This window comes from Pygoscelis adeliae, unplaced genomic scaffold, assembly GCF_000699105.1.
Source record: "Pygoscelis adeliae isolate BGI_AS28 unplaced genomic scaffold, ASM69910v1 Scaffold192, whole genome shotgun sequence".
NCBI classification, from domain to species: Eukaryota; Metazoa; Chordata; class Aves; order Sphenisciformes; family Spheniscidae; genus Pygoscelis; species Pygoscelis adeliae.
In genome coordinates, this window is record NW_008824284.1 from 146,305 (window position 1) to 159,688 (window position 13,384).

The window sequence follows — 13,384 nt, forward strand, 5'->3', positions numbered from 1 at the left end:
CGGGGCGAGTGCGGTGCCCGGCGGGCGCAGGCACGGGCATGCCGCTCCTGGGGGGGTTTGCTAACGCAGGAAGATGGTGGCTTCGATGAAGGATTACATAAACGGCAGCCGGTACGTGCGACTTTCTGCGGAGGGGAATTTCAGGACTCGCGTTCAGTCAGATACGTAATTAAAATGCGAACTGGTCGTAGTTGAAGATCTTGAAACGCTGTGCCTTAGTGTTAAGATTTTAAAACCATTTTTGAACTCCCTGTCGATGTTTATACTTAGAGCGGAGAAAAAACACTTGCAGTATTTAGTAAAGGCTAAAGCCTTTTATTGGTGTTTGTTTTCCTCCCTTTCACTCTTGTTTTGTAAACAGGCTTCTGTTGTTGTGTTTTTCTTCCCACCCTCCCTCTAAAATGTACCCTTCCTGCCTTCTGTTTTGGGCTGAAGAGGAGTCAAATAAGACACAGCAAAGTTTCTTGGCGCGCCATGTTTGATATTTTTAACCTTACCTTTTCTTGGCCGCCCCTAATTACAGCGTAGTGCGTTTTTGCGTGTGATAGGGGAATGACAGATAGAAATGCAAGAACTAAGAAACTTTTTCTCTTCTGTCCCGTCTGGTGTACGCAGTTAAATTCAGCTGGCTACTTGCAGCTTCGCTCTGTGGCAGCGGCGCAGTGCCAGTGCTGGAAAGGTGGGGTGCAGTCAGCAGTCAGAGCGAAGCACCGTAGAGCTGCTTCCCCAGACTTGGGCTGGCTTCGTTTATCTACAGCCTTGTCTGGTGATGTGCTTGCTTCCAAAGCAATGAATCCTGTAAGTAAGTTCATGTTGGAGGACTTCCTGAACTGCAGCAATTGAGACTTCAAATTCCAACTTTCTGATTTTAGTGATTTAGATCAAATGCCAAACTTTCTGATATCCAGAAATGTTAAAGACCCACCAGTGGTGAGAAACCATTTGGTAAGAGACAAGGTTTGCTTTACAGGGAAATGCTGGTAAGCTTTCAAAATATGTTCTCGTAAGTTTCCCATTTCGATATCATTCTTTTTTGAGGGAAATAGTTCGAGTTATCAGCGTTACTGAAGTGGTCTCTGCCTGTTATGGCCTAACTTACCGAAAGCGTTAGAGCTCCCCAATGCATAAGAAGAGTAAGAATCTCTCTTTGGGGAGAAAGGAATGATTGGGAGGTGCAGTTATCAGTAACTGTTTCTATGGTCTCTTTTTTTACAAGAGCTATTTTGACATAAATATAGTAACAATGTTTCCTATAGACACATTCATCTTGCTTTGTTTTGTCCTTTTCCCCAGAAGGTTATTAATGGATTTCTTTTCCTCAGATTTAAAACTGCTAACAGAAGTATCCTCAACTGCTTCAGGGCTTTTTTTTTTTTGTTGTTGCTGTTACTCATTTTATAATGCTATGTTAAGTTCATGAAATTGCTCAGAAGGATTAAGAAGTGAAAGGTTTTGAAGCTAATTTCTACCTTTTTGGAAAGAAATGGTAGACTTGATGTTTAGAAAATCCAACAAGAAAAATGGACAGTTGCTTTCCCATATCTGAAGTCATGATATAAACATTAATAAGTATAAATACTGTTGAATGATATCTTAGAAATGGGAAAAAAAACCATGTCTCAGCAAACTTCTATGCTTTCAGTTTTTGTGGCTGAGAACTCGTAGCAGCTGATATTTCAGGGTTATGTACGGTACAGGTGGGGTGAGTTACCTTTGTCTGACAAGGTCTGTAATACCTTGATTTTTTTTTTTTGGTACAGTATGGCCCAGAATATTGTCTGATATGCCACACTAAATATTTAAGGTGAAAAGTTCTAAAATACTACAGTTTTAAGCCAAAAATAACAGATTCTTCTCCTAAACTCTGAAAAATTGGAAGTGAAACTTGTAAAAAGTGCCTGTACCCATTGAATTGCATGCACCTTTCTGAATATGTGCAGTTCTGTTTTAAAATGGTATTTGAGATACTTGTCCTAATAGTGTGCAGGTTGCAGAGGTTTCTTGTTCTGGCCTTTTTTTTTTAGGATGTGACGTGTGGAGCTCGAGCTTTCTTAGAACGCTGATAAAGAGGTTTTGGCATGTCATTTATATATAGAAAAAAGCGTCATGAGCATCAAGATATCATAAGAAGCATGCCTGTTGTTTATCTGCTGAGAACAGGTGGTAATAATGTATGGCACACTGAATGAATGAGAACTCAGCCCTCAGAAGTCAGAATTTAACTGTTACTCTCTGTGTGTTTCTCCTGAAATCTAATTGTTTTATTTTCTGTGTGCTTGTCCACAGTGGACAACATCTTTTGCTTTCTTTTGTTGTTTTCAGATCTGAAATATATGAGTAAAAACATTTGTTTAATAAGTTCATGGACCTCATCACATAGGATACTGCTGTACTAGTTACTACTGAAGTTGTATTTAAGTTGTTGGGTAACCAGCACTGATACCTCTTTTGTAGTTGGTTGGCTTTGTGCATTTTTGCTTATTCAGTTCTGCTTCTGTAATTTTTTTTCAAATTTTTTTTTCCAAGTTTCAGGAGGTGTGTGTGGGGGAATCACTATGAGCAATAGCAACTTTACAAGCACAAGTCCCAAGACTGGTAACGGAAGTCACAAAAGAGCAGGCTGTTTGTAGTGGTAAAAATTTGGGAAAGAAAGATAAATTGCATGGTTTATTTCAATGCAAGCAGAATCTTTTCTGGACAGATTTCCTCTCTGTATGTGGTTAAACTCATCCTGGACTTGAGACTTGCTTTGTATGATTGACAAAACTGTGAACTTTAATTGTTAAGTTGAAAAGCACTTGGAAAATGTGTTTTTGGATAGTTTGGTCAGACCACACTGAATTTTCCAAAGATACTGGGTTGTGATACAAAGGTTTCCAGCTTTGTAAAATTTTTTTGATAAATAAAAGTAGTTTCTGTGGCTCAATAAAATTGTTACTTGTCTGTCTAGAAAATACTTAACATTTTCTTTGTATTTAGAACTGTGTGTATATCTGTAGTCAAGAAAATTAACTGTCCGGTCACAAGAGTCACTCAAGAAGTTACACTGTTTACACCTGCTTCTTGACTGTGGTTTAGAAAAGTGAAGGAAACCTTTCTGATAATGCCCCACCCCCCCCCCCCCCCCCCCCCCCCAATCTGATCAGAAAAGTTAATTTATTCTGAACTTAAGAAATGAATTGGTTTTTTAACTGAATTAATCTAAAAAAAAAAAGTATAAAACCTCTTTAAATTCCAATGAGAAGTGCAGTTTCAGTGAGACTTGGTTGTCTCAATAAACCTTGAGACCCATCAGTGATAAAAAATGGCCTTGATGTGGCTTTAGAATTACCTCCCATGCAGTAACTGAATCAGCTGCAAAACGAAAGAAGCGAAAGATAGTGCGGGTTGTTGAACCGGTAAGCTTCCAGTATAGCTGTAGCGGGGAGAGATCATTTCCAAATAAGTTACTGTGAACTGTTAAATGCAGTCCGTTGGTCTGCTTCGGTTAGGTGGTTCTGTGTGACCTTAGGCCCAGCACAGAGTTCTGCATTACCTTTCTAGTCTGTATGTTCATCCCAGATATATATATTTGCATGTGTTTATATATATATTACTTTATAAATGTGCATGTGTGCACACATACTACTGCATTCACTTGTGGATAATAGCTGGCAATTTAGGGTAGGTGTCCTTGTGCCCTTCATGTAAGAGATGTAGGTTAAATAAAGTTTGTGCAAGTTGTGCAAGATAATGTGCCAGTCCTTATGTAGCTGTAGCTATGTCAGTACATAGAAGAAATATACGAAGAGGGTCAAGTATAAGGGAAATAATTGCTTTAGAGGTGCTGTGCTATGTAAGAGGTCAAGATGCCTGCTCATTTGCTTTTCTTCTGTTGAGAGTAGAGTCTGATTTGCCAGTACCATTCTCTGTTTTTAAGAGTTGTGTATATCGGGCTTTTACTTTAGAAATAAATTGGAATAGTTCATATAATTGTCTGTACTATTTTCTGTTAAAACTAACATGCTTTTAAAGCACTGTTATTGCCAAAATCTCTGTTAATCTTCTTCAAAGAAATACGATTTTAGAAATAAGAGCTGACATCAGATTAAAAGAATGGGTAGAAATTGTGTGAAAACCCAGCACTGCCTGCAAAATCACGTTTATTTTCACAGGCCTGAAACATCTTTCACTTCCTAATTTCAGACTTGTTTTGCTATGTCAACAGCTAGTGAAATTCATGTTCATGCAGCTTGAACTAGTTCTATCTTGTTTGTTTGTGTAACAGAAGAACAAAGCATTGTTTAATAAACATTCCAAGAACATGATAATGTCAACATTATCTGCTTGTCCCATTGTGCAAAGACAACTTTCTTGTAAACATTCTAGGACATTCTTAAGGTGAAAGACTTTTATGGCCTGCCAAAATCGGACTTAGAGGCTCTGCTTGCTTTAAAAAGGCATCTTGGGTTTTGTTTTTTTTTTTTAAGCTAATACATATTTAGGAATTCTTTCCTAGTTGAACTGTATGGCAGCATTTTGTGTGCCCCCCTCCCCAGTACATGTTCCCCTCCCCTGCCAAGGGCCAGGTAATGTAGACAAGAGTGTAGATACAAGAAGTGCTTATACTCTGAAATTGCTTCTTGCCCTATGTGTAATAGAACACTTGAATTACTTTTTTTCTTAGTTTCCATAGCTTATAAAAACACAATCTCAGTAGCTTCTGTCAAAATAAAGATGAGGTGATGGGTGAACTATTGTGGATAAGTCTTGCAGTAAGAAGTAGATAAAGTTGACTGGTCAGCAGAATTCATTTTTGTTGTATCTGAGATTATTAGGGTATAGAAAGTATACCTTACTCCTGAGTACTGACTTCCATTATACCATGCTAAAATACCTCATACAGTTTTCTGAGGTGAGAAAAATGTAAGTATAACATTAATCCAGCAGTTAGTTTTGTGCTCTTGTTTTAGAGAAATGTCTTTATAGGATACTACTGCTTCTAAGCCTCATACAGAACTGGAGTCTGTGAGTGAGTATGAGGATGTGACTTCTCTGCACAGGGACAGTCTAATGGGCGAGTTGCAGTGGGGACAGCAAAGAACGAAAGGAAGGACACCTTAGGAGGAGGGGAACACTCCAGCTTCCCTCCCAGAGTGTCTGGTCAGTGTGAGGTGTAATGGGATTGGGATGGTAGGCAACAATAGAAAAGGGAGCCTGTTGCAGTTTCATTTGCCAGACAGCTTAATTACCTTCTATTCAGACACTTTTTTTTCTATGAAATATAGAGCTTCCTTTCCCTCTGCATCCTTTGCCTTTTGTCTTTGAAATTGTGGTTCTTCTGCAGGCAAACATTGACTGAATGTCAAAAATAACCTCCAAGTCATCATCCTTCTGCTTGCCTGTAGTTATATTTGGAAGCTCTTTGAAAATGCTTTTTTTTTCCTTTCCTACCTCTTTGGGGACAGATCAGCTCTACAGGCTTATGAGCTAGTCACTGATTCTGCAGCTTATTGGGGATTGGGAAGTTAATGTGACAAGTATGATCTAATCCATCTGAATAGACTGATGTTAGAAGTGATTCTTTTTTTTCCGAATGTCAATTTTTTTTCAGGTAATATGGAGAGTTACGAGAACGTAAGGATGGAATGACTGTATTTTTCTTCCAAGAACAAGATTTTAAAAGGGCACTTGTTTTGGGTTTGCATGGCAAGGTTTTGGTAGCGGGGAGACTACCGAGGTGGCTTCTGTGAGAAGCTGCTGGCAGCTTCCCCCATGTTGAAGAGAGCCAGTGCCAGCCGGCTCCAAGACAGACCTGCCATTGGCTAATGCCAAGGCAGTCAGCAACTGCCTCTGGGATAACATATTTAAGAAGGGATAAAAACCAAACGTGTGCAACAGCATTTGCAGCAGGAGAGAGGAGTGAGAGTATGTGAGAGAAACAACCCTGGAGACACCAAGGTCAGTGAAGAAGGAGGGGGAGGGGGTGCTCCAGGCGCCAGAGCAGAGATTACCCTGCAGCCTGTGGTGAAGACCATGGTGAGGCAGGCTGTCCCCCTGCAGCCCATGGAGGTCCACAGTGGAGCAGATATCCACCTGCAGCCCGTGGAGGAGGACCCCATGCCAGAGCAGGTGGATGCGCCCAAAGGAAGCTGTGACACCATGGGAAGCCCACGCTGGAGCAGGCTCCTGGCAGGACCTGTGGACCCGTGGAGGACCCACGCTGGAGCAGTTAATAAAGAACTGTAGTCCATGGGAAGGACTCACATTGGAGAAGTTAATGGAGGACTGTCTCCTGTGGGAGGGACCCCACGCTGGAGCAGGGGAAGAGTGTGAGGAGTCCTCCCCCTGAGGAGGAAGGAGCGGCAGAGACAACGTGTGATGAACTGACCGCAAGCCCCATTACCCGTCCCCCTGTGCTGCTGGGGGAGAGGAGGTAGAGAAATCAGGAGTGAAGTTGAGCCCAGGAAGAAAGGAGGGGTAGGGGGAAGGTGTTTTAAGACTTATTTTTTATTTCTTATTATCTTACTCTGATTTGATAGCTAATAAATTACATTAATTTTCCCCAAGTTGAGTCTGTTTTGCCTGTGATGGTAATTGGTGAGTGGTCACTCCCTGTCCTTATTTTGACCCATGAGCCTTTCATTATATTTTCTCTCCCCTGCCCAGCTGAGGAGAGGAGTGATAGGGCAGCTTGGTGGGCACCTGGTGTCCAGTGAGGGTCAACCCACCACAGCACTCCTCTCGCCCCACCCTGGTCTGGATTCTGACGAGTGCATTTATAATTAATTCTTAGAACTGAGAACCGCTGGGATGAGAAGATAATCCCTAACTTTTCTTCAGAAAGTTCATCGCCAATTTGACAAACTTTTTCTTTTTTAAACACACAGCATATGAAGTTGGGCAAGAAATGAGTATTAAACATAAAATAATAGCCATCTTTAAACGTAGCAAAAGGGAGGAGGAGCTATAGCTCTTGGACAAGAATTTATATTCATAAAGGGGACATTTTCAGGAAGTGGCAAGTCTAGGATATTTGTGTACTTTTTTGAGCTACTGCTGTCCGGCACAGCCTGGGTTAGCAGGAGATAGCCTGAGTTCTGATGCTATTTTAAATCCTTGTTCCTGATACATTGATGAATATACCAGTTCCTAAAGACTCCAGTGTGTAGTGTTTGATAGTTACTTTAGAGTTCTTCCAGTGCAAAATGCCAAGTGTATTAATTTTTTTTTTAATATGTTAAAACTGGTTGAGTTCTTGATCCCGTTAAAATGGTTAATTTATGAACTTCAGCATTGCTGCTAAAGGTATGTGTTACTATATATGCTAGTTCTTGCTTTCCATCGTGGAAATATTGTAGTGTTGTGACGCTACGTGATCTCAGGCTTGTGTGTGAAGCTAGAAATGGAGACAACCAGATGGGAGAAATCTAGTAAGTCTATAAAGTGCTGATGAGGCCTAGAGGGGCATACAGAAGAGCAGGTGGGCTCAATATAGTCTTTGGCACTTCAGTCTTTTAAAGAGATTTTTAATAAAGCCATGTTATCTCTTTAAAGTGAAGCACCTTTTTTTTTCCTTAAAATTGCCTCCATACGGAACGCTAAATTCAACAAAACGGCTTTGGGAAAAATTATATATATGGTACTTCTGAATAACCTTTGCCTGGTGGACTAATGACTTAATCAGTGAGTCACCAGGTGAGATGGTTTTTAACCAAAGAAAAAAGTGTTCTGTGAGGAACAGGTCCAAAGTTCATGTCATTGTGATATCAAAATAATCACTTCAACATTTGAACAAAAAATAGTACTCAATCTCCTCTTTTGGAAGGAGTTTTAAATTAGACTGCTTTGGAACCTATGGTTTAGTATGTCAATTTGTAATAAATGCTGCTCTTTTGACAGGAGGAATTATACTGCTTGAACCTCTTGTGGAACTGAAGAGGGGACAGGCAGGAAGGGGCTCAAAAACCTGACCAATAGTAAATGATCATAAATAAATATGTGGTTATATTTAGTCTGCAGCAGCATTCTAGACAGCATTTTCAGTTATCAGGTTATTTTAAGGGTGGCTGGTGGTCTGCTGATTGGAAAGTAATAACTGAATATTGGCTGAGAACGGTGATCATAGTCTTCTGGGTAAGATTGTTTTGTGAAATATCACTGAACCCTTTGTGGGGAAAACTGTCTTTGGACCAAAATCTCCATATTTTAAAATTTATTTATTTATTTTAATGTATGTAACAGTATGATAGTCTTGGTCAGGCTTGGCTAAAAGTACTCTTTCACGTGAAACTCCTGAAAACATAATAATCAGATTTCAAATTTGTAAATCTAGCATACAAGTTTTCTGCCTTTTTTCAGGTAAAAAATGTTTTTAGTTAATATACTAGAAATTAGTAGTGTTGGTTGTAAGGCACGATCATTTGTGTCAGTATATGGAAATCTTCCATCTGTACTTTTTGTGAGACTGTTCTGCTCTTGAATCTTTTGGCCAACTAAAATGGCATTTTTGGCCCTTTTATTGTTCTCTTGCTCTCTAACAGAATACTATTTTTTGCGCTCTTAATTTTGTTGCTGGCTTCCTGCCTCTAACTTTTTAATGGTTGTGCATTCCTTGTTCTAGGACTTTCATCCTTGAATGCTACATTCTTATGCTTATTGGATTATTCTGCTCACTGTTGTTTCCACAAGTTTCTCCAGTGTTTAATCTTTCTCCATTTTAATCTGTGCTCAGTTTCTAACAAAACTTGCATAAAGGTAGGAAGAAATTTTGACTCAGACATTGCAGTACTCAATCAGCTGGCTCTGTGAGTGTGTTAGATGTATCCAATTACTTAGTGACAATATAAATTTAAGAGAAAATTAATAAAATTAATCCAGCGAATGTAAGTAACAGGAGACTCAACAAGTCTGAAAGTACAGCTTTGCTTTTCTATAACTAAGCTTCATTCTGTTACCCTTCTGAATTTTTCCTTTACTAGATTCCTTACTAAATGCTTTGTACCATTTTAGCTCCTCAGGTCTATTTCCCCTTTTCAAAAATTTATTTTTAAATGCCTCTGTCTCCAGTCTAGGAAATATCTTACTTTTTCCTACTTTGCATGAACTTTGTTCTTTGTGCTTTTTCTTTTCTCTTAGATGTTTTCATAACTCCATCTTTTTGCCACTTCTATCTTGAACCACTGTTTGCTTGTTATGCAAGTGTTGTGATGCACTTCTAAGCATGGAGGAAGAGTAACTTGCCACTTCTGTTGCTTGATTTAAAATGTAGACATCTGTCTGATCTCTGCAAATACCTCTGTACTTCTCTCTGTAATGTTCTACATGGATAGGATATGTGTATTATGCTGTTTCATACTTCACTGATATGCTGTAAATAGCTAAAGCTTTACTTAATTATTGTTTCTTTTTTCTTTTTAGGCATATGCATCAGGATGTGATATTGTGGTATTGGGGACTGACTTTGAAAGATTACAGATAATCCCTGGAGCAAAACATGGAAACATTCAGGTGGGATGTGTGGACTGTTCAATGCAACAGGGGAAGGTATGTAGAGCAGCGTTTCTAATAATGTTCTAGCAATGTCATGTTAAGCACCTTCTCAAGAGTGTGGATACTTGCAAGTTAAAGCAAATACAGAAGAGTGAATAGTAAAGTGGCTGATCGGTTCACGTCTTTATTTGTGGTAAGCAGCACAGTGACTGTGAAATAGTAACCATAGATATGAGATTGTAGAAGATATGTAGGGCTGCACAGGAAGATACAGATATGCACAGGGCTGCATAGAGGAGATAGCAAGAATTTGTCTAAAAGATGAGTAAGGTGGAAGCGAAGGTAGTTTATTCACTATGGCATCACACTACTGGGCTTGTCATCGACATACTTTGACATGTTAGTGGCTGGTAGCAGATGAGTGCTTCCACAAAAATCACTTTCAGAGGTCATCCAGAAAAATGGCATCCTTTTCAAGCAATTGAAAAGGGCTTAAAATTGCTCTTGGACAGGGTTTTGCTTTCTTGAATTCTCAGCTTTTCTTCTTCTTACGTAGGTAAACTGGATCAGAAATGTTGTATTTTAGACACTATTAGGTTTCAAGTCCTTTTTACAGACGTCTTTCATAATTGTTCTGTCACAGTAAAAAAGAAATAACCAGGTAACTATACATTGGGATATCACAGTGTGATTAAGCTATTCACCAGTTCAGTAGGAGCTGTGTCTGGGTACATGTTGGCTCATATAAGAGGGTTTTTTTTACTTTGTTGCTTTCTTTAAGCCTGTCCTAGTGTTGTGGTTTAACCCCAGTTGGCAGCCAAGCACCACACAACCTCTTGCTCACCCTCCCCCCCACCCAGTGGGATGGGGGAAAGAATCAGAAGAGCAAAGCAAGAAAACTTGTGGTTTGAGATAAGAACAGTTTAATAATTGAAATAAAATAAAATAATAATAATAAATTGTAATGAAAAGGAAAACAACAAGAGAGAAAGAGAGGAACAAAACTGAGGAAAAATAGGTGATGCAACCACTCACTATCTGCTGACTGACGCCCAGCCAGTCCTCGAGCTGTGATCAGTGTCCCCCAGCCAACTTCCCCCAACTTTCCCTCCCCAGCTCCCCACAGTTCATATACTGAGCATGATGTCACATGGTATGGAATAGCCCTTTGGCCAGTTTGGGTCAGCTGTCCTGGCTGTGCGTCCTCCCAGCTTCTTGTTTACCTCCAGCCTCCTCAGTCGGTCGAGCATGGGAAGCTGAAAAGTCCTTGACTAGTGTAAACACTACTCAGCAACAACTAAAACATCGGTGTGTTATCAACATTATTCTCATGCTAAATCCAGAACACAGCACTGTACCAGCTACTAGGAAGGAAATTAACTCTATCCCTGCCGAAACCAGGACACCTAGTGAGGAGATAATGTGAGCCTTCTGCACATCACTACAAGCCTTATGAGTTGATGAGAGCTTTGGTTAGATTTTGGTGTCCATCTAGAGACAAGACCCCTGCATGGAAACCACTTCATGTTTACATGTGAAGTCTATGATTATGATCCCCGGCCACTCTCTGTTCCTGCTTTTTAACATTTGAGTGATGAACTCTTGAAATGGTAGAGAAGGCACATAAATGAAAATGAGGAAATGTTCTCCTCTGTCTCTGGTACTTTGTAGCCATAAAGGCTGCATGTGTTTCTCCATTGGCTGCTGTTAAATAGAAAGTTTTTTTTAATTCACTGGTCGTATATTAACAGATGGTGAAATACACATGCAGATCACATATCACAGTTAATCTTATAAAATTTTTGCGCAAATTTGCAAGGTCATCTTGACTGCATGATAGTAGTTCTGTATGCATTTAAATGAAAAACTGTCCTTGAATTGTAAATTAACGCATATGAATATATCAAACAATCAAGCTTGCTAAGTTTTAGAATTTTTTTGTTTCTTAAGTAGACCTATGTGGTCATTTTCATTCTGCAAGTTGGTATTGTTTGCTGTTAGCAATTAGACTAGGTGTTTTTGCAGAGTGCTGAAATACTAAGCAGTGAATGGCTAGGAATCTACTTACTGACCGGACTGATCAATACATTTCCAGTTCACTGTTGCGAGGATGGAATTTCTTCTTAGAGCTTCTTCATCAGTATTGACACACAGATTTCTCTTCGATTTACCTCCAGATTATTCTTTGTTGTTTAAAATCTATAGGAAGAAGCAGAAAGCAAACAATGCAGCTTATTTAGGCTGCAATTTTGAACCTTTCTAGAAAGCATTCAGTTAAAATTTGTAGTTTACAAATTATGTACCTGTTGTGGTTTAACCTCAGTCAGCAACTGAGCACCACACAGCTGCTTGCTCACTCCCCACCCACCCTGCAGTGGGATGGGGGAGAGAATTGGAAGAATAAAAGTGAGAAAACTTGTGGGTTGAGATAAGAACAGTTTAATAATTGAAATAAAATAAAATACTACTACTAATAATAGTAATAATAATAATAAGAATATGCAAAGCAAGTGATGCACAGTGCAATTGCTCACCCCCCGCCGACTGAGGCCCAGCCAGTCCCCGAGCAGCAGCCCCCCCGGCCAGCTTTCCCCGGTTTATGTGCTGAGCACGACGTCACATGGTATGGAATGTCCCTTTTGGCCAGTTTGGGTCAGCTGTCCTGGCTGTGCCCCCTCCCAGCTTCTTGTGCACCTCCAGCCTTCTCAGTTGGTAGAGCATGGGAAGCTGGAAAGTCCTTGACTGGTAAGCCTGTGTAAGCCTGGAGAAAAGGAGGCTGAGGGGAGACCTCATCGCTCTCTACAACTCCCTGAAAGGAGGCTGTAGCGAGGTGGGTGTCGGTCTCTTCTCCCAAGTAACTAGCGATAGAACGAGAGGAAATGGCCTCAAGTTGTGCCAGGGGAGGTTTGGCCAGGGAAGTGGTTGAGTCACCATCCCTGGAGGGATTTAAAAGACGTGTAGATGAGGCACTTAGGGACATGGTTTAGTGGGCATGGTGGTGTTGGGTTGATGGTTGGACTTGATGATCTTGGAGGTCTCTTCCAACCTTAATGATTCTATGAGTCTATGATTCTAAGCACTGCTTAGTAACAACTACAACATCGGTACGTTATCAACATTATTCTCATGCTAAATCCAGAACACAGCACTGTACCAGCTACTAGGAAGAAAATTAACTCTATCCCAGCCAAAACCAGGATAGTACCTTTTTAATTTTTTACTTTACGGAGAACTGCTATCAAGCATTTTCTCCATAATAGCTGACCATTACTCTCTTTGAAGGATCTCCATCATTCATCCAAAGGGAGAATTGGTTTGTAAAAGAGTTATTTTCTAGTTATGAAAGTAATGAGTTGAAATTTTTCTCCATTCTTGCCCCCTAAATCTAATTCCAGTTTGTTGGAAAGCTAGTGCCTTGTGAAGCTACTCTGAAGCTGCAACAGCTTAGAACTTTGTGTATGACCCACCTCTCCCTTGTCTTTGAAGGGTAGGGGGAACATGGCACCATCTTTTCTCTTCCTAGTCTAGTTTTGGAGATAAACTTATTCTTTGTCTCCATGAATGAGATGAGGGGAAAAAAATGGATGAGAATTTTTAATCATCCCAAGAAAGCATGTATGTATACGTTTATATTTACATGTGTTTGTATGCGTATGTATACAAACTTTTTAAAAAAGTCTCCCATGGATTTGGAAGGACTAGTTTCACAAACAGGGCAGTTTAATCTTAGGCCACTGAATCCAGTCTCTTGCCTCTGGTTGTAGGCAACTTGGTAATCAACAATTTATTTGTAAGTGGGTACAGTACTTGATCTTCTCCCACACAATGTAAGCTACAAGCCTCTTTCTATTTCCTCTAGTGAACATAAGAATTAAAGCCAAAACTTTTAATGAAAACCTGACAAAACTTTAAT

General features: G+C 39.9%; 1 protein-coding gene across 1 annotated transcript in view; it reads left to right on the top strand.

The window, feature by feature from the left end:
- The first annotated feature begins 9,430 nt into the window (after positions 1-9,430).
- DMXL1 (Dmx-like 1) overlaps positions 9,431-13,384 on the top strand; it is an 80,530-nt gene continuing 76,576 nt past the window's right edge. Inside the window, exon 1 of the mRNA XM_009318593.1 lies at positions 9,431-9,525. Within this exon, the coding sequence (XP_009316868.1) occupies positions 9,511-9,525 (15 nt within the window). The 5' untranslated portion in view covers positions 9,431-9,510. The remainder of the gene's footprint in view (positions 9,526-13,384) is intronic.